Below are 22,014 nucleotides of genomic sequence, written 5' to 3' on the forward strand. Positions count from 1 at the left end.
AAACAGAAAGCTCTGAAGCTGTCTCAGACTGAGTACAGAAGCGAAATGAAATTGAGCGGAAGTACGAAGTCTGACGTAGTCAGGCTAAATTTAAGTAGCTTCAACCTCACAAACATACAAATGCATGTGTGTTTAAGTGACTTATAACTTATACTTATAACGTCATGTACTTGACGATGCTTGGAAGCATTTGTAGAGACATCAGTAATTGTATACAGTGGGGACTATTCTGCTCCTGTTTTACTTCCTGTTATTATTAAAGGCGAAAAGAGTCAGAGCTGTACTCTAGACATGTTGGAGCCACAGAGCATAGTGTTCTTACAGTTTTTGTCTTTTGACAAACTGTCCTTTTTAAAGTGTCTATTTCTACGGAGTCCCTAAAGTGACATTTTGATGGAACAAATATATTTCATTGCTTTTGCATTCTCTCGAGAAACTTTGCATTTGCTAGCAAAACCTTTTGCGTTCCCTCAAGAAACTCACTAGCAAAGAAGTTTTGCGAGTGGACACAAAGTTTCTCTGGGGAACTACCGTCCATCTCATATTTTTTTTCCCATCCAATGTTCCTTTAGGGGCTCCACAAAATTTCAGCTTGTCGTATTCATTTATTTTAGTCTTCATTTACTTTGTCTTAAATGTCATAAGTTAATGCAAATTTTAGTGGACATTTTAGTTGATGATTTGAACAGAATTGTGAAAATTGTGCCAACTTTAAATCTTTTTTATATATATTTTGGCGCATATAAATTGTATGTATTTATATTTGTTTTGTCAGTAATTGACTTTAGATTAACATTAAGTTTAGATTGGCACTGAGGAAAAATTTAATAAAATTGTATGCTTCTAATATATCCTACATACATTTGTAATGTAACATACATTATCATTAGTCGTTGTTACATATTATATGCATTTTGACATGCAATGCTCCATTCCAAAACAGCACATTTAGCATGTTCTGTTATAATTATTATGCATAAAGTTAATGTGGCCATGTTAATTAACACACTACATGAATGTTTCTACTTTTAAAGTCCCTCAGTCTTTAAAAATGCATTTGTTACACTGCAGGACCATTTAATAAAGTTGACCATCTTAAATATAGCACCTAAAGTATGTATGCCTATGTTAACCAGAAATGTTAAAAAAAGTAATGGACATTCTTCATCAACTATCCATTTATACTAACTATTAATATATATATCCACAGCCTCATGTGTGAGAAGAGGATCTTTGAGACCGTGAACAGTGTTCGGCATCCGTTCCTGGTGAACCTCTTCGCTTGTTTCCAGACCAAGGAGCATGTGTGTTTCGTCATGGAGTATGCAGCAGGAGGAGACTTGATGATGCACATTCATGCAGACGTGTTCTCTGAACCTCGTGCTGTGTGAGTGACTGAATTTACCATTGCTGATGTCACTTTGACATGATCATTTGTTACTTAAAATGCTAAAAGTTGTTTTTATTCCCTCAGTTTTTATGCTGCTTGCGTAGTCTTGGGGCTGCAATTTCTGCATGACCATAAAATTGTGTACAGGTAAGTGTCAGTGCTGAATGTAAAAACTGAAGACTAATGAATGTTCTGTGAACCACATGTGACTGTCATATATTTTCTTCTGCAGGGATCTGAAGCTAGATAACCTTTTGGTAGATACTGAGGGATATGTTAAGATTGCGGATTTTGGTCTCTGCAAAGAAGGTAGATAATGTACTTGTATTACTAATGTTTGTGTGATTTATGTGTTTGTCATTACTGTTTGTGTAACTCATTCCATCTCCCACCATATAGGAATGGGCTTTAAAGATCGTACTAGTACGTTCTGTGGAACTCCTGAGTTCTTAGCACCTGAAGTTTTAACAGAGACGTCGTACACAAGAGCGGTGGACTGGTGGGGTCTGGGAGTTCTCATCTTTGAGATGTTGGTTGGAGAGGTATGATAGATGGATGGATGCTTGATTGATCCCAAGGGGAAAATTTATTAAGACTGTAGTTAATAATTATTTTTAACTTTTTTTATAGTGATATAATATTGATAAATTCAAATTCATGGAAATAAAAAGCTATATATTCACTTTAAGACACTTTTCAGTTATTTCCATTATTCTATTATCTGAAATAGTACACTGAAATTGTTTCAATTATATCATTATTTTAAAAAATCATTTAAATTGAAGTGCATTATGCATTGAAGTCGTGTAATTGTAAATGACATGGAGAGATTGTGTGGTGATGGGTTATTTCTCATTTTATTCTCAGTCCCCATTTCCTGGCGATGATGAAGAGGAGGTGTTTGACAGTATTGTTAATGATGAAGTTCGCTATCCAAGGTTCCTCTCCACAGAAGCCATTTCCATAATGAGAAGGGTATGTTTGGACATGTCCTGCTTTAGTTTAACTATTGTCCTAGGCTACACCTCATTTTATTGTATAGGGCAATCCTTAAAATGACAACACCGCTTTTTAGAAAGGCAGTTCTCTTTTGTTATGGCACTTAGCATGAATTTACTAGCTATGTTTATAAGCTTAAAACATTCTTTTCTTTATCCAGTTGTTAAGGAGAAATCCAGAGCGGCGCCTTGGTGCAGGGGAAAGAGATGCGGAGGAAGTGAAGAGGCATCCGTTTTTCAGAGTAGGCCATCTGTTTTACCTCTTTTTTTTTTTTTTTTTACTTCCATGTGTCACCGATAAAGTCCTTACCACACATTTGTTTATTCTCCCTTAGAATATGGATTGGGATGGACTGCTGACAAAGAAGATCCGGCCTCCATTCGTGCCGACCATCAAAAGCCGTGAGGACGTTAGTAACTTCGATGACGAATTCACCTCAGAGGCACCGATACTGACTCCGCCTCGTGAGCCGAGGGTTCTGACAGTCAACGAGCAGGAGCAGTTTGCAGACTTTGACTACATTGCTGACTGGTGTTAACCCAGATCCTCATAAACCCTGATCACACATGCTCAACACTGAACCAGCCGAAAAACTCCTTTTCTATAGGACACATTAGAGAAGAAACCTCTTTTCCTCTATGCTCTTACTCGTGCCATTTAAGGGATTGGTAATAACCTGCTTTAAGAAACAAGAATGAAGTGGTTGAGTCTTGGTAGCCCAATGTGGCGTCTTTTCATTGTCAGAGCACTGGGACACTGATTAGTGACCATTACAAACTTGTGAGGATTCATCAGGATCAACTGCAGCTTCTCTCTCCATTTTCAACACATTTTCTCAGTTTTCAAAGACTAAAATGTGCCTATTGTCTTCAGATTTTGGGGGCAGACACACAACTGAGTATCTGAACCTGGCCAAGACCTCAAATTGCAAATTCTTCACTCCATAATAGAAACATCTTACAAGAGGAGAAAGCTCAAGGAGAATTCTATTGAATAATTTATTTTCATGTATTCCCTTTAATGCCTTAAATTCTTTACAGGGCTTCCAAATAATAACTTATCAGGTACAGAAACACCTACCAAAGCGTTCCTGCCAAATGTTCTTCTACCCTTTTTGTTAGATTAAAAAAGACTTTGGGCAAGAGCACAGATTAACTTGAATTTTATTAAGGTAAAATGAGAGAAAGCTGCGATTTAATTAATCTTTCAAGAATTTTTTGTTTCTATAAAAGCATCCTTGTACTCTAATCATCAAAAGAAATGTAAGTTATAGTTTTATACTGTATTTTTTAGAATATTAGCCATTTGGATCTGCTGTATGTTATGACAATGGTTGTACACATATATGAATTGTAAGATTATCATTTTGGAGAGGGCAGCTCAAAGTTGAGAGCAATTCTGAACTTTTCAAATGGAATGTAAAAATGTATATTCGTGAATACAAAAAAAAAATGTATATTTTTGGCATGTGGTCATGCCAAAGCTGGCTGTATGTTTTATTAGTTGACATTTTTTTAAAGGAAATTTGTAGTCTGACTATTTCAGATCATTTTACAACGATTTCTCACAATTTAGCCATTTTGTGGTTGTATGTCAACATTAAACCATTTTAATAGAAATGGTTTCATTAGTCTGTGATTACCATTCCTACTTGTTAGACATAATTTGTTCCAGTGAACTCACTCAGCTGTGAGGTAGCTTATGATGGACTCCTGCCAACAATTCCACTCAAGTGTATCACGAAACCTTCCTCAAATACATTCTGTACACCAACTGACACCTGGTTTCTGTCTGTTCCTCTTGGTAAGAACTTCACAGAAGAATGCGTGTGCTCCAAACAAACTAATAAAGACACACACCCATACTATCAACTAAGTATGTTTTTACAGTCTATGGTTTACATGCACTTCAGAATTAGACTTAAGGCAGGCTGAAACAATATGTTGTCTTTTAAAAATGTTGTGTAAAACCTTTAGTCCACCTGAAGTCGTGTCTGATTGATTTTTTTCCTTTAGAGTGTGTGTGTGTTGGATTAATAGACGCCATAAGCATGCTTGATATCAAATAGGCTAATGTAATGATTAGCTTGCCATAACGAAAGACATGTTTAATAGTTCATATTTGATTGCACATTTGGACAGACAATGTTGCTTAAATATAACTTTGCATTTAAACCTGTTGGTGGGCTGTCTGTTATGAAATAAGAATTGGCGGCTTTACTGCTGAGCGATAGCCTAATGTGATAAATGTAAATCTTACAACAGGTGGAAGATGACTGACGTACCTGTCTGGTCAAACCTGTTGGTCTAGTTTTAGTACTTGCTGTTACAATGGGATTTTGTATCAGTGACAAATGCAAACCGGTCTAGGAGAATTTACCAATAAGCCACTTTTCTTTAACCGTTTCCTGCAGTGAGTGGCATGTGACAAATTCGCAAAAAGCAGAAGCAGTTAATGTTTGAGTCACCTAACTGCTGCAGGGAAGAAACAAACTATCGCGCTGCGGGTCTAACTGGTCCTGTCTGGGTGTGTATTACATGAGTAATAGGCTTTCCCATTGAAAACTTCATCCACTCTGTGAACTTTCAAAACTCCCTCCTCTGTGTGCAAGATTAAGGTAGTGTCTAATGTGTTTAAACAACCTCCTCTGCACAGTATCATAAACGTGAAATACTCCCTCTGCAGTATTTGAGAAACCAGCTATTTGGTGCAAAAGGTGTATGAAAACGCACCATGTCATCCAGCATGATTTGAGAATATTCCAAAGAGCATCTTGTGATTCAGTGGATGCTAGAACATCTGACCATTTGTACAAAGAGTTCACAAGGCAAATGTCAAAATGTAGGCTACTTATTTGATTAGTGTAGCGATCCGTTTCAGGTCTAGGGGCAGGAAAGGAAGGTAGCCTAACAAAAGTTGCAGGGAGAGAATGAGAGAACTCCTGTCTCCAGGTCCCAGGACAAGCACACATTACAAGGACAGCAGTTTGTAAAGTAAAAAGATTTCACAAGTTTTATTTTTACATAATCAGTGGGATATAAAGATAGGACTTCAGGAGGGGAAACGGACAAAATAAATTATTAAATGTTTTTAGAAATAACTTACCTAGCTTCAAAAGTAAAAAAAAAGGAGAGAAGAGGGAGGAGAAAACTAATTCTCAAATAAAATGGCATCCACCTCCCTACAAATTATCCCAATAAAGAAACAACCAAACAGTATATTAACTTAAAAGAAAAACACTCCAGTTAGATGATGTTACTATAAACACAAGGTTACCACAAAGTCACATAGAAGTTAGCACACCTTCTTTTAACCACTATAACTGACACCACAAACACAATGAAACCAACAAGTGCTGGGACCGGAAGATGACAGTCTCTCAGAGGAAAGCCTCAGTCTCTCTCTTGGATTGGAACTCTCTGGGTTCTTATATACACTGCTCCACTCACACCTTAACAAGCTGGAACACAAATCAGGTGGCACTCCCAAACCTGTGAAGTGGATAGTGGGAGGAGCAACAAGGAAAGACATGGAATACACAGAGACGAGACAGCAATAAAACACACATAAGTCCCTTGGGACGTAACAATTAGTGACAGATCTTAAATATTTATTTTATATCATCCAGAACATATTAGTATAATACGAAAAGGGCAAGTCTGACCCTTTTCAAACTTAATTAAATTAGATTAAACCAGATTTTCAAACCTGATCAGACTTTTGAACAGTGCTGTAAATCTGATTTTTCTGTCTGATAGTCAGTGACCAGACGCTATCTTCATAGCAATAGGCTACATGCTCTCCAGGGGATAGTCAGGACATGGGACAGATTTACAGACAGGAAGAGGAAAGGGAAGCTGGGAAATAGGTTGGAGAGGAGAGGCTGCGCCCTTCACTTGCTGGTGCTTCAGAGAATTTTTTTTATCTGCTGAAAGGAAGTGAACAAAAATATAGGAGGAAATTAGGGTATCACTGATAAAAGACTTTAAAGTCCCCCTGTGGTAAAAATCTTTATGTCAATGTGGTGTTTTTAATATGCTTTAAGACAAACCATGTAGCCTACAAATGCATGTCAACACCATTGCTGAGTATTTTCTCTTTAAAACTGCAGTGAACCAAAGAGTCTCAAAAACGCGGTTTGAAATCACTGGTGTTTCTGACGTCACAAACTACCAAGAAACGTCAATCACGTCAACGTGTGATTGTCAGAGTGGATCACTGAGCTGGTGTGAGTGAGTGGAGGTGGGGCTAATTTGCATATTCATAGAACCCCGTACACTAAATGAGGCACGGCATGAAGATTTTTTTTAAGGAAAAAAACGTTTAAATATGTTATTTTTGTGATCAAAGATGAGTTTTAAGGGATACAATTATTGACTACAGGGGGACTTTAACTTCATTGAACATTTGCTGCTAACAAAAAAGAGCCAAAAAGTCAAATAGCTACAAATTAATTGTCTAATAATATATCTTTTTTATCACTCAGGCCTGGTTTCTAGACAGGCCTTAGATTAAACCAGGATTAGGCTTTAGCTCAATTAAGACATTTAAGTATCTTTTATAAATGTGCCCTAAAATCAGGCGAAACAATGGTACTGACATATTTTAAGATTTTTTAATCTCTGTGCAAGTTGCTTTTAAAACAGCTCAATCATGCATTTTAGACTAGACATATTAAGACTAGACAGGTTAATGTTCAAACAGGTTAATGGTCCACCTATATGAAATATTTTTGGTTGAATAATGCCATCTTGAGGTTGACCAATGATATTGTCTTGAAAAAAAAAAAAAAAGTTTGTTCAAGACATTGGAGAATAAAAGAAAAATATTGATCCAAGAGAAATGGGACCAGGACATGTTTCAGGTCAGACTAAAACCTGTCTCTCTCATATGAGCACCATAACTCAAAATGCTAGAAGTATGTTTTCTAACTGCTGCACCAGTTATGATATGAGTTGTACTCTGTGGGTAAATGTAATTTACTGTAAACATTGTAAAATAATGCAAACACTGGGACTACATAATTCCTGACTTCTGCATGGAGGGTCACAGATATAGTGATATATACTGATGGGAACTGATATCAGAAACGCAACTAAATTAGATACAACATGCTGTTTCCATCTCACAAGCCCTGAACTAACAGCACCTTCTACACATTCTACACTACACTACCATTGAAACGTGTGGGGTAAGAATAAAAAGTAATAAAAATTAAAAGTCTGTTATGCTCACTCAGGCTAAATTTCAATATTTTCTTTTAAATGTAATGTATTCATGTGATCCAAAGCTGAATTTTCAGCAATGGATCAACTGCAGTCTTCAATATTGAAAAATGTTGAACGGCAGTGTATGTGTGCAGTCAACTTTATACGTAGACAAGGTACCTTAAAAAATCCAGACATAAATTGTGATTTCCCACACAGAGAGGATTTTATTTATACAAGAATTAAATTCAGAAAATGTAATACAACTAGTAGCCTGTGACAAAATATCAATTTAAAATTGAACCATAATCACACCAAGTTTTAAAAATGACTGATCCAGAAAACTGTCAACACAAGCTCTATAATACACTTCAGCCACCGTTTAGTCATTGTAAGAGGATGTAACAATATACAATTCAAGTAAAATATGTTATAAATCTGACAGGTGCTGCATATTTATTACTGGATTATCAGGCTTTCAGAAATCAGCTTTTGTTCCAGCTCTTCAGAATGGCTTCTGCTGCATCCAAGGTACTGTCTTGCTGTAGTGAAAAAAAAAAATCCATTACATACTATTAGCATTGGCAAGGCATTTAATGTAATTTGTTATAAGAAAATAATCTCTGCAACATTCAGACAGATTCAGAAAGGGAATACAGCTAAATATAGATTTGGCGGTCTGTAGATAGCCGAATTATCTTTTGTATTTACTGTAAAAGCCTGTAAACCCATTCCTTACCTTGATAAAGCACAAACGAATGTATTTCTCAAACTGCTTTACTGAATCTTCCCCCACAAAAGCTGTTACAGGAATTGCAGCCAGTTTCTTAAAAAAAAAAAATTAAAAAAAAAAATAATATGCTTTTGTTCTGTTACATATTTTCCTAAAATAAAAAAGAGAGTACCTTCTCTTTTATCATCCATTTGACAAACTTGTAGTCATAAGGTTCTTCATCTCCCATATGTGACAGGTCCTGATCTATATTTAGCAGACAAGACAGAACAACATCAATCAGATTAAACCACCCACAACCAATGTCACCTTTGCCTCTGTAAATATAATCTTATTAACATACATGACTTCAACCCACTTACTGAGTGCTGTGACATCCACTATCATGAAGTATCCTCCCTCAGGGACCACTGGAGTCATGCCAATCTGTCTCAACATGGCTGCCATACGGTCTCTTTTGCCTTCCAGCTCTAATGCTAGAGAGGAAAAGTAGCAGTCGGGTTGACCCATCAGCTCATAGTCCCGAAGAAGACCCTGGCCAACAGCCTCCTATTGTGCGGTACAATTATGTCACAAACCCATAGAATGCATAGAATAATGCGTTGCAACACCGTAAAAACCAATAACAGACAAAACTTGCCTGTAATGGTGTCGGACATGTGTAGTGACTGTTTTGCATAACAGTCTGCAGGTGTTTTATCAAGTGTTCAGGCCCAATTGACCAACCCAACTGAAAAAAAAAAAAAAAAGAAAAAGATTGTTGTATTGTACATTTAAATTGCACAAACTCACACACCAAATGTTCTTATCTAGTTAATTATTACAAACATATATATTTTTTAATGACCATAGCTTTAAAATTCACTTTTTGATCATTTACGCTGCAGAGCAAAGTTTCATCAAGTTTACCACAGACCTTATTTTACTTGTAAATTGAAAAAAAAAAAAAAAAAAAAAATTATAAAAACCCATGGGAAAATCACGAGGGAACCACTGTCGAATTAGGGTATGTTTACACGACAACAATGTATTAAACCAGGAAAGTTTTTCCTTTGCATTTTTCATGTACAGACGACAACGTTGTCAAAATGATCCTTTACATGGATCCACGAAAAAAGAAAAAAGAAAAAAAAAAGCTGTATTTTGCATGCCATGCCAGTAGTTGGCGATGTCACTTTGTAAAGAAACTCTATGCGCCTATAGAATAATATGCATGCGCATGACATCACAGTTTTCACTAATTTGTGTTTTTGGAGTTTATACTGAGACGATAACAGTATAGTTTTCAAAAACTTGCACTTTGGGTATGTTTACACGACAATGATGTACTATATCATAAATGGAAAAGTTTTTACTTTTTTCACGTACAGAAGACAATGTCGTTTCAAAAGTTTGCATTTTCAGGCCCCCAAAACACCATTGCCTATAATTTGCTTGTTTTGGTTCTTTGATTGATGGAGATTCTGTGGGTAATGTAGTTTTTCACCAAGAACAATTAAACATTGTGTGTTGATGGCTTTAACAAAAGCATATATCACCATTTACCACCTCATAGCTCACAATAGGTCTGTTTTTAAATGTTTATAAGTTATTCTTAAAAATCATTCCCCTATAGAGAAAAAGAATGGGAACTTGCACTCTATCGTGCTTTGGCATCAAACTTGCCATAATGCATAATTTTTTATAGCTCTTTTCAACATTGTATGTTGTTTTTATGGAGTTGTTTGTACTTTTTTGGAGACTGGAGTTAAAATTTAAAATCTAAAGTCTAAAAATCTCTATTTATTCCACAGAGAAAAATAACAGGGGGTGGGTTAAAATTGACAGGAGGAGGGTTAGAAAATAGTGACAGTTATAGTTTTTGGGAAGAATTATTCCTTTAAGGTAAAGCCAGACATAAATATGAACAATGAAGATAATGGTCAAATACCTTCCATCCAGTCACGCTGAATGTTTTCCCTGCACTGCCGATAGTGATGGTTCTGTCCCACATTCCAGGGAGGGTTGCTGTTCAGAGAGAATACTGCAGAATCATCACCTCTTAATAGCACATGTAATCCATTGACACAAAAGATAAGATGCACAGCTGGAGAAATATCACATACCTATCTTTACATGCTCATGGCCTTTATATATGAGCCATTCATATACCTCATCACTGAAGCACAGGGTGTCATGTTTGATGCAGAGATCTGCGATCGCTTGCAACTCGCTCCTACTGAATATCTGGGAGTGGAAGAGAGCTTTAGGATATTAATATGCCATTTTGGAACTAAAAGCAATACGTCACCTTACTTTTCCAATAGGGTTATTAGGAGTGTTGATGATGATAGCCTTGGTTTTGGAGTTGAATTTACTAGCAAGTTCTTCCAGGTCCAGAACCCAGTCAGCACTATGTATACTGGTTGTTGCGGGTGACTTCTACAGAACAGGTCAATCAAGTGTTATGTTTTTATAGAAATATGACAATCACTTTAATAGAGAAGGCAAACCTACCAGTCGCAAAGGTATGAAAACAGGTTTGGCTCCTGCCATTTTCACCATAGGAACATAGCAGTCAAAAAAAGGTTCTATAATAATAACCTGAATGGAGAAAATGGAGAGTGAGTGAATCATAATCTACTGGAATGCTATCCACCTTACTCCTACGCACCATGGCGCTTTGCGCGAATTATGAGTGTAACTTCCATTAAGCTGAAAACAATCAGTGAAACGCTCGCTCTATGAACGCAATATGTTTAAAAAAATGTCACAATGAGATGACATTAATCTACTCACCCTTCAACCATCGAACATTAAAAGGAAATTTAAAAGTGTAAAAGCATCAAGGTATTTCAACAGACCAAATAACCCCAAAAGCGCAGCAATAACGGACGGGTTAAATATCACTGTAGTAATATATATATATGTATTATGTAACTTATGTTGCCTTAAAGTCTGCGTGAACCGGAAGTTGCAAACGACTTTTCTCCAGTGTTGTGACGTATTTCCCAGTGAAACGGAATATTGAACAGAGGGCAGGGTTTTACTCTAGCGCTCCTCCTCTCCATCTCTCGCTCATTACAGACTAACGGTTCGAGGGGAGTGGTTAAGCGTTTCCCAAACCAAGCCATCAAACCTACATCATCAGAGAAGGAACGCCATTCCAGTTTTTCTGTGTATTTACTTGCACGGATTAATTTTTCACCACAAGACTAGTAATATGCGCTAACAAAGTAAATAGGGTCAATTTTGATTTTAGTTGGACTTTAATCAAAAATGTTCATTAACTTCAGCATTACGTGATACTATTTCATAGTGATTTCATTTACATTTTAAATTGCATTTACCTGTGAAAACAAACCTGGAAAGAGAAATGAGGATTTGAGGAGAATAACGAGAGATTATTCGTGCATTCCAGTGAATTATTAATGGACTATATCATAAATTAAATTCCGGAGAACAGACCACAAATGTGCAGTGTATGTTGTCCTTTTTCATACTTTTACAGCGGATTGCAAAGGGAAAAAAGAAAATAATCACGAGGAAAAGAAAGCAGCGACTGAAAAGAGCTCTTGCCAGATATTCTTGTTATAACATGTCACGTTAAAATACCAATTATAACGTTATTCTCATGATGTCTGAAAATAAATCATGAAGGAAAATTGACAGCTCATCCAGTCAAACTGACGGATCAGCTTTATTTGTAGGGCAACCTTATGATTTGAAATGATTCGTTTCAGCCTTTTTGAATGGAAGTTCCCCAAACCGGAAGTGCCACCCGTAATTCAAATCGCAGTAAGGTCGTCAGGAATAAGGTGGATAAGTATAATGAGTACTAAATATGTTTTCACCTCATCTCCCTCCTCAACCAGAGCCTGCATAGCGCTGAACAAAGATCCATATCCCCCCACCGTTACCAGGATCTCTTTAAATGGGTCGAGCTGACGGTCATAGACTTTTCCATATACTTTTGACAGGGCTTTAACCAGTGTTGGATGGCCCTGAAAACAGAAAAATAACCATTTGAGTGCTTTTTCAACACATAATACAGGATGATAGTAAAGTGTGGATCGAACATACAAAGCCACGCGTGTACTGGTTCAACCTGTCTACCATTGCTGCCTGAGCGAGACCCTCTTTCACATAGGAGGGAGGAGGGATGTCTGGGAAACCCTGTCCAAGATTAACAATGGAAGGGTCTGCTGCCACTGATGTGAAGGCCACCCTAAACAACACATGAAACACTATTAAGAACATTTAACACATGTCTGTAAGAAAGTTTTTTGCAAATAAAGCTTGATTCTTACCATACATTCTTGTCCAGACCTTCTATTCTTTTCGTATTCTTGTGTTTCATGGATGCCATCTTACACTAAAAAAGTGAAAGAACTAAATAAAGGAATGTCAAAGAGAAATTAGTAATTCAGTCAAACTTTACACTTTTACACTCACTTTGCTGGACGATAAAGTTCTAAATCTATTAGTTTGTAATATGCGTGGAGCAGATCTGAAAATAGGGAGTAGATTCATTTCTGCCCCCCAAAAATAAGTCGAAATCGTATCAAATATTCATTGCTCACTTCAAAACATTGCGGTCACAGATATAAGACTCCTTCAGTTTATTGGTTGCTGTTTTTGTAAATCTATTTTGTGTTCGACGGGAGCAGATTCTGTCTGACGCAAACGTCCCACGCCTCTAAAACGGACCAATCGGATATTGCTCTTTTTAAAGATCCGATACAGTTCTGTGTGTTTTGGTCTGGAATAAGGGTTAATTAAATTACGTGATGACCTTTCTCTTTTGGACCTCTCGATGCAATGATTCTAAAGCCCGCATAACCTGTTTAATTATGTATAAACTATCTTCTTCGCAGTGATGAGAAGTCCGAATCAATCCCAAGAATCAGTTCAAAGAACCGAGTCATAAACGATTCAGTGACTCGCGTTTCCAAGCGATGCGGCTCCAGAATGATCTCACAGCGTGGACTATTATTCATCTCCAGAGTGGAATACCATTCCTCAAATATTGTACGTTTTTACTCAGCCCTATTTTTTACCGATTAAAGTTTAAGCCTGGGTGCTTATTTTAAAACCCAGTGTGTCCGTTTTGCGGTAGTTCACAAAAACGTCACCTAAATACGTACAAGTTATTACGTCTGATTGAAAGTATTTTTTTTTCTTCTTCTTTTTTAAGTGGTATTTAAAACCAACTCGATAAAATATATAATTAGGTCATAGAGCTTGACATGCGTGTATGGAGTAGCCTATCAAGCTAAAAAAAAAAAAAAAAAAAAACTTTTAGACACTGGCACAGCACATGCTAAAGGATGCATGAACTAGAAATGACTTCCAGTTTGCTAGAAGTAATAATTTTATACTCACGTTTGTGATTGTCTCACTTGTTAACGCCTCTATATACCTTTTAGACACTGGCACATGCTAGATACATGAACTAAAAATGACTTCCAATTTGCTCGCAGTAACAATTTTCTTTGTTATTGTCTCTTGTTAACGCCTCTTAAAAAGTAGAAGCTCCTGCTGGAAAAGCAAGAACGTGCCTTGGGACAGAGACAGAGTTTTGTGTTTGTTTTGTAGTCAGGGTTAAATTAATCATTATGGTGGTATCCTCACCTAGTCAATGTATTACTTATTGCATGTCGACATAAAGTCCATATTTTCTTACCATACCTAAACCTACCCATCTCCACCCACCCCTGATCCCTAAACCCACCCCTAAACCTACCCATCTCCACCCACCCCTGATCCCTAAACCCACCCCTAAACCTACCCATCTCCACCCACCCCTGATCCCTAAACCTACCCATCTCCACCCACCCTGATCCCTAAACCCACCCATAAACCTACCCATCTCCACCCCCTGATCCCTAAACCTACTCATCTCCACCATAGACTCCACCCCTTAAATGCTTTTACCCCGCCCACTTCCGGCATCAGACTGTTAGGCTGGAGCTGTCATCCTCACACTGCTATGACGTATGGTTCTGCGGTTCTGCAGTTGGTTAATATTGAAACTTTCAGCATTTTACATCATTCATCAACAAGTATTTTTACTCAGCAGGTGGCGCTGTAACCACAGAGACATGACACTCAGTTGCCTTCTGCATTCATTAGTAATCGATTAGTATTAATAATTCAGTAAATAAATTAACATTATACATCTCAGGCTCAGCACATTAAAGCTGTAAAAAGTTTTAGTATCAAGTCAAGACAATACATACTTTCCTTCTTTGACTTGGAATGTAGTGTAATTTCTCATTGTATAAGGCCTATTTATTTACAGGTTCACTGAAGTAGAGGCTAATCCTGCTAATGTTGTAAAGTAAAGAAGAGTTGAAAAGTTTCTCTTCACACTTCACTGTTTATATAAACATCCTTTCAAGTCATTGAAATTTATTATTTTGAAATAAACTTGCCTGCGACTGCTAGAGATAGCATGCAGTGATTCTATTCTTAAACTGTCTAGCTCATCCAAATATTTCTAATTTCTCTGCTAATCTTTTAGCTATCATATTTCAACTTTGAATAGAACTGTCTATGAATCGCCAATGTATGCTAACTCTAGCAGTCTAGCTCATCCAAAGATTTATAATTTCTCTGCTAATCTTTTAGCTATTAAATTTCAACTTTTCTTGTAATTTAAATTCATACAATACATTTTTATGTACCTTAGAATTATTTTCCAGTTAAATCACAAACTTTTCTTACTTTGTTTAGTTAATTCATGGCTTTACTACATTAAATCAGGGTTCCCTTATCATAACTGACGCTATGGGAAATCCCTTTCTTTGAAAATACTGAAGCCTGATTGAATAAAGTCTGTGCAACTGCACAGACCAATGGCGTCTCAGCGCTGCCAAATGGGCGGGCACATTTGCCTACATAAGCCACAGCTGATTGCAATTTCATCAGAATCTTTCCCAAGTGTGCAGAACATCTCACTGATCTCAGGAAGAAGAAGAAGAAAAAAAAAAAGCCTACCTGCTTGCCGTTTGGAAGAGCCCAGCAGCGATAGCAATCTCGGCTGAGAGGCGCCTCTCCCATGTGGCCACCTGGCGAGTGATCGAGCGAGTTTACTCTTGATAAAAGAGCATATTTGAAGTTGTGTTTGTTGCAAATTATTGAACCACAAATGTCTCACCTCGCTGCGCACGTGGATCACTTTCTTTAAAGGAAGTAATCCCGCCCCTCATGCTCCTTTCTCTACCCCCTCCTCTCACAAGCCCAGAAGGAAGAAAGTCGGATTTGCGTAGCCTGGGAAATGGGACTCAGTGAGCTCACATCGGCCCAGATCCAGCGAGTCTCATTCTCCCCACAGTGAGAGGATTCCCTTGTGCTGTTTACCTGCGAAGACCAACGCCCCTCCTCCGGTGCGCGTGGATTGGTCTCATTTGGAGGGTCTGAGAAAAATGACGATGGCGATGATGCCATGTCCCTGGTTGACTCAGATGCAGAGAAGTGATTGAACCCCGCTGAGAATTCCGCCACCCTGCCACAAAATGTGCCAGATGATTCCCAGCCCTGGCTAGGCTCTCCTGCCCTGGCTGGCTAGTGGCTATAGTCCTCTCAAAGGCCGCCGAGGAGCTGGGGTTAGAGTGGTTCCTGCAGCCCGGACCCACCAGAGACCCGCCCCATTTATTCCAGAGACGCACAAGAAGTTGTGGCATGCCCCCAACACCTGCCCAGCCCCACCCCAAGGCAGAGCCTGAGATCAGTCAGAGCTCCCGGAGTGGCCACTGTCACGCTGCCCACTTTTGAGCCCCCCTGATCGGAGCCATCACTGGGCCAGAATCGCAGGGCCTATTCTCTGCCTTTGGCTTGGACAGTCCTGCACTTATAACAGCGTGCTGTTGGATTGCATTCCCCATAGCATTAGCTATCGATGCAATGTGAGTGAACAGTTATAGAAAGGGAACGTTTTGGTTACTAACGTAACCTTGGTTCCATGAGATAATCGGGAACGAACACCGTGTGAGCTTGTGTTTGCAGTCGCTTGGCGCTTCCTCAGTTGAAAGGCTTTCAGTTGACCCAAGAACCCCTAAATAAAATAAAATAAAAAAATAACATTATTACATAATTCAATCCTTTATGCTGTACCTTCTCCCTATGCAGTACCTTCAAAGACCCCCAGGGGTCAATAAAACCCTGATATTAAATAATAGATGATCTCAATAGTGTGTGCCTTTTGGGGAACACATTTTAACATGTTGACTATCATTTGTCATAAATGGGTGAACCCTATATATATATACACTGCTCAAAAAAATTAAAGGAACACTTTGAAAACACATCAGATCTCAATGGGGAAAAATATCATGCTGGATATCTATACTAATATGGACTGGGTAATGTGTTATGAACGAAAGGATGCCACATCGTTTGATGGAAATGAAAATGATCAACCTACAGAGGATTGAATTCAAAGACACCCCAGAAATCTAAGTGAAAAAATGATGCAGCAGGCTTGTCAATTTTGCTGAAATTTCATTGCAGCAACTCAAAATGGTACTCAGTAGTTTGTATGGCCCCCACGTGCTTGTATGCATGCCTGACAACGTCGGGGCATGCTCCTAATGAGACGACGGATGGTGTCCTGGGGTATTTCCTCCCAGATCTGGACCAGCGCATCACTGAGCTCCTGGACAGTCTGAGGTGCAACCAGGTGATGTCAGATGGACCGAAACACAATGTCCCAGAGGTGTTCTATTGGATGTAGGTCAGGTGAGCATGGTGGCCCTTCAATGGTATCATTCCTTCATCCTCCAGGAACTGCCTGCATGCTCTCGCCACATGAGGCCGGGCATTGTTGTGCACCAGGAGGAACCCAGGACCCACTGCACCAGCATAGGGTCTGACAATGGATCCAAGGATTTCATCCCGATACCTAATGGCAGTCAGGGTGCCATTGTCTAGCCTGCAGAGGTCTGTGCGTCCCTCCATGGATATGCCTCCCCAGACCATCACTTACCCACCACCAAACCGGTCATGCTGAACGATGTTACAGGCAGCATAACATTCTCCACGGCTTCTCCAGACCCTTTCCTGTCTGTCACGTGCTCAGGGTGAACCTGCTCTCATTTGTGAAAACCACAGGGCACCAGTGGCGGACCTGCCAATTCTGGTGTTCAATGGGAAATGCCAATCGAGCTCCCTGGTGCTGGGCAGTGAGCACAGGGCCCACTAGAGGACGTCGGGCCCTCAGACCACCCTCATGAAGTCTGTTTCTGATTGTTTGGTCAGATACATTCACACCAGTGGCCTGCTGGAGGTCATTTTGTAGGGCTTTGGCAGTGCTCATCATGTTCCTCCTCGCACAAAGGAGCAGATACCGGTCCTGCTGATGGGTTAAGGACCTTCTACGGCCCTGCCCAGCTCTCCTAGAGTAGCTGTCTGTCTTCCTGGAATCTCCTCCATGCTCTTGAGACTGTGCTGGGAGACACAGCAAACCTTCTGGCAATGGCACGTATTGATGAGCCATCCTGAAGGAGCTGGACTGCCTGCGCAACCTCTGTAGGGTCCAGGTATCGCCTCATGCTACCAGTAGTGACACTGACCCTAGCCAAATGCAAAACTGGTGAAAAACAGTCCGAAAAGATGAGTAGGGGAAAAAATGTAAGTGGCCTCCACCTGTAAAACCATTCCTGTTTTGGGGGTTGTCTCACTGTTGCCCATCTAGTGCACCTGCTGTTAATGTCATTAACACTAAAGCAGCTGAAACTGATTACCAACCCCCTCTGTTACTTAACTGACCAGATCAATATCCCAGGAGTTTAACTGACTTGATGCTATTCTCTGATTAAAAAGTGTTCCCTTTATTTTTTTGAGCAGTGTATATATATATATATGAAATCTTTACAAAGCATTTCAACCATCTGAAAGCAATTTGTTGATTGTTTTGAAATTACCAGCTGTGCATGTTGCTAGAACAGGGAAGCTGAAGACATTTGTCAGTCTGTCAGTCTACCATGTTTTTTAGCCCTGATGAGATGTCTCCTGTCATTATCTCACATTTTACATGTTTGCAATTGTCGTGCTTGGAGGAAAACTTCATATGACAATCTACAAGATCATACAGTATGTTTCCAAAACAACCTTTGGGGAAGAGGCACGTCCTTAAACATGTTTAGCCTACATATCAGTAGCACTGACCAACCATTTAGGCATTAATATATTTTTTTCATGGGTTTATAAGCTTGACTTGGAGCTGTATGCTAATGTCAGCAATGTAGGTACAGCCATCAACCAAACTGGTTTTTGTTGCTGATATAAGCATTGATAAAGGTGAATATATTTTGGCTTGCTTACAGCTCTAAACCACCTCTGGCCAAATATTCTCCATCGTAAGTGTCGTGGCTCATCATGGAAGATCATTGTCAAAGGGGACCCGGTTGTTCAAAGGGAGGACACAAAAGAAATGTAGTGAAGCTGCGGGGTGTTTTGGACAGTATATGCAGAGGCCAAACTAGCATTTATTGTGGATGATCAAAAACTCTCATAGGCAGTATCCTTTGACCTAATGTGGGATGAGAGTAGCTATAGCGGTACTGCTGATTTCAAGAATGACTTTGCTTTCATATTTCATCCACTGGATCTGCACAATTCATTGTTCTTAAGAGACTCTCAGTGGTTCCTGTTTGGGATCAATCAAAAAAGCAGCTGAAACCGCTGTGCTTCAGCCTCTGGCGAAGTTAATTCAGAAGCTAGTGAAATTCTAAGGGTCAAGAAGACATCAACCTTATGTTCAGAAATGCTGTTTTTGAACTAAGGGAACTAGTAGAGATAAAATAATAGTTCCCAGTCTACCACAGAAACTTACATAAGAAATACTGATAGACTTGCATCTGCAGACCAAATGGTCTTGGCCTGGACTTCAAGTTTTTTCACAGAATTGGACAAGATCCTATAAAGATAATCTTTAGCCTGCAGAACCTTTGAGAGCTCTATACATTTATGGAAACATCTGGTCAGTGTCATCTTGTCAAATATATTCCCCTTCACAGTTTTTTTTTTTTTTTTTTTAATGGAAAATTTCAATAGACTTTATAATCTTTTGCATTATGCTTCATCTTCTGAGCTACAATGTTATCAAACATTATATAAGGCAATGTCACATAAAATAAAAAATAAAAAAAAAGTTTAATAATGCAAGCTAATCAACAAGGCCAGTTTTAGGAGTCAGTTCATTGAGTGCATTAAAAGTATATTTTAAGGGATAGTTTAAAGGGATATGTGTGGATATGTGTCAAATATATATATATATATATATATATATATATATATATATATATATATATATATATATATATATATATATATATATATATATATATATATATATATATATATATATATATATATATATATATACACTCACCTAAAGGATTATTAGGAACGCCATACTAATACTGTGTTTGACCCCCTTTCACCTTCAGAACTGCCTTAATTTTACGTGGCATTGATTCAACAAGGTGCTGAAAGCATTCTTTAGAAATGTTGGCCCATATTGATAGGATAGCATCTTGCAGTTGATGGAGATTTGTGGGATGCACATCCAGGGCACGAAGCTCCCGTTCCACCACATCGCAAAGATGCTCTATTGGGTTGAGATCTGGTGACTGTGGGGGCCATTTTAGTACAGTGAACTCATTGTCATGTTCAAGAAACCAATTTGAAATGATTCGAGCTTTGTGACATGGTGCATTATCCTGCTGGAAGTAGCCATCAGAGGATGGGTACATGGTGGTCATAAAGGGATGGACATGGTCAGAAACAATGCTCAGGTAGGCTGTGGCATTTAAACGATGCCCAGTTGGCACTAAGGGGCCTAAAGTGTGCCAAGAAAACATCCCCCACACCATTACACCACCACCACCAGCCTGCACAGTGGTAACAAGGCATGATGGATCCATGTTCTCATTCTGTTTACGCCAAATTCTGACTCTACCATCTGAATGTCTCAACAGAAATCGAGACTCATCAGACCAGGCAACATTTTTCCAGTCTTCAACGGTCCAATTTTGGTGAGCTTGTGCAAATTGTAGCCTCTTTTTCCTATTTGTAGTGGAGATGAGTGGTACCCGGTGGGGTCTTCTGCTGTTGTAGCCCATCCGCCTCAAGGTTGTGCGTGTTGTGGCTTCACAAATGCTTTGCTGCATACCTCGGTTATAACGAGTGGTTATTTCAGTCAAAGTTGCTCTTCTATCAGCTTGAATCAGTCGGCCCATTCTCCTCTGACCTCTAGCATCAACAAGGCATTTTCGCCCACAGGACTGCCGCATACTGGATGTTTTTCCCTTTTCACACCATTCTTTGTAAACCCTAGAAATGGTTGTGCGTGAAAATCCCAGTAACTGAGCAGATTGTGAAATACTCAGACCGGCCCGTCTGGCACCAACAACCATGCCACGCTCAAAATTGCTTAAATCACCTTTCTTTCCCATTCTGACATTCAGTTTGGAGTTCAGGAGATTGTCTTGACCAGGACTACACCCCTAAATGCATTGAAGCAACTGCCATGTGATTGGTTGATTAGATAATTGGATTAATGAGAAATTGAACAGGTGTTCCTAATAATCCTTTAGGCGTATGTGTGTGTGTGTGTGTGTGTGTGTGTGTGTGTGTGTGTGTGCGTGTGCGTGTGCGTGTGTGCGTGCGTGTGAGAGAGAGAGAGAGGGAGAGAGAGAGAGAGAGAGAGAAACCCTTGACCACAAAACCAGTCACAAGACGCTCGGGTATATTTGTGGCTATAGCCAACAACATGGGTCAAAATTATCGATTTGTCTTTTATGCCAAGAATCATATCTCATATTATATATATAGAGAGAGAGAGAGGAAAAAGAATAGTAGCTACCACACTGAATTTTGGTTACCACTGACTTGCACAAACAAACCATTGATACATTTTTCAAAATATCTTTTGTATATATATTTATGTTCCACAAGAAGAGAGAAAGTAGTTTGGAATGATGGGGTGATAAATATTGTTTTGGGGGTGAACTATCGCTTTACATAGCACAGCATAAACCTTTTGTCACATGCAAGTAGCACTCACGAAGACGATTCAAATAACAGGCTTTAGACTCTGAAGATCAGGATAAACTCAAGCCATCCATACATTAATGAGAACTAACAGAGAACTGAACAGTAACAAGATAATTAAATTAGACACAGGTGGTGATAATCAGTAACTAAGGAACCTAATAAGAAACACAGACAAACAAGAACACAAAATCAAATCAGAGCATACATGTTACACCTTTTACAATGGCCCTCAATTACCCCAAAAAAAAAAAAAAAAATTTAATTTAAATTCTCTCTGCCTTTATCCTTTATGATTTTGCACAACCTTAGCTGGTTAAAGAAAACCCACTTTAATGTTCTAGACTGGACTTCTATGATGTAGGAGTAAAGCAACAATACAAGACTATATTTGGAATTTCCCACTTGCAAGAAATAAATCACTTTGAAACAGCTATTTGGTGGGTCATGAATTCTGTCCTTGACAGGACACTCTTCTTTGAAACGTTGTCTGAGCATATGCCTTTTAAAATACATTTTAGTCATATATTTAGTCCACACTCCACATATTCCACCACAGATCAGTAAGTTTTCTAACCCAACTCTATACTGCATTTCTAAGATACCAGTCTTTTAGCAGAGCTTATAAAATGCCAGCCTTACAGTGA

General features: G+C 38.8%; 2 protein-coding genes across 7 annotated transcripts in view; one reads left to right on the forward strand and one right to left on the reverse strand.

Annotated features, from left to right (window-relative positions):
- pkn2b (protein kinase N2b) overlaps window positions 1-4,260 on the forward strand; it is a 42,844-nt gene extending 38,584 nt beyond the window's left edge. For both annotated transcript variants that reach the window (XM_079883612.1, XM_079883611.1), the window contains exons 16-22: window positions 1,211-1,387; window positions 1,475-1,537; window positions 1,623-1,699; window positions 1,790-1,932; window positions 2,258-2,365; window positions 2,550-2,630; window positions 2,724-4,260. In XM_079883612.1, coding sequence (XP_079739738.1) covers window positions 1,211-1,387; window positions 1,475-1,537; window positions 1,623-1,699; window positions 1,790-1,932; window positions 2,258-2,365; window positions 2,550-2,630; window positions 2,724-2,927 — 853 coding nt within the window. In that variant the 3' untranslated portion in view covers window positions 2,928-4,260. The remainder of the gene's footprint in view (window positions 1-1,210; window positions 1,388-1,474; window positions 1,538-1,622; window positions 1,700-1,789; window positions 1,933-2,257; window positions 2,366-2,549; window positions 2,631-2,723) is intronic.
- A 3,543-nt stretch (window positions 4,261-7,803) lies between these two features.
- Window positions 7,804-13,908, reverse strand: LOC307165511 (kynurenine--oxoglutarate transaminase 3). Of its 5 annotated transcripts, none has more exons than XM_079883183.1 (13): window positions 13,694-13,908; window positions 12,619-12,700; window positions 12,392-12,536; window positions 12,163-12,312; window positions 10,826-10,912; window positions 10,625-10,750; window positions 10,435-10,555; window positions 10,260-10,336; window positions 8,970-9,059; window positions 8,692-8,878; window positions 8,502-8,575; window positions 8,336-8,422; window positions 7,804-8,138 (listed from the first exon to the last, which is right to left on the reverse strand). In XM_079883183.1, the coding sequence occupies exons 2-13, from the start codon at window positions 12,675-12,677 to the stop codon at window positions 8,082-8,084; spliced, it is 1,260 nt and encodes a 419-aa protein (XP_079739309.1). In that variant the 5' UTR covers window positions 12,678-12,700; window positions 13,694-13,908; the 3' UTR covers window positions 7,804-8,081. The 5 variants fall into 5 exon arrangements, with proteins under 5 accessions (XP_079739309.1, XP_079739306.1, XP_079739307.1 ...); XM_079883180.1 differs by lacking the exon at window positions 13,694-13,908 and adding an exon at window positions 12,764-13,234 and having other exon boundaries at window positions 12,619-12,683; XM_079883181.1 differs by lacking the exon at window positions 13,694-13,908 and adding an exon at window positions 12,892-13,023.
- Between the last annotated feature and the right edge of the window lie 8,106 nt (window positions 13,909-22,014).

Source organism: Squalius cephalus, assembly GCF_949319135.1.
Source record: "Squalius cephalus genome assembly, chromosome: 10".
Taxonomy (NCBI): Eukaryota; Metazoa; Chordata; class Actinopteri; order Cypriniformes; family Leuciscidae; genus Squalius; species Squalius cephalus.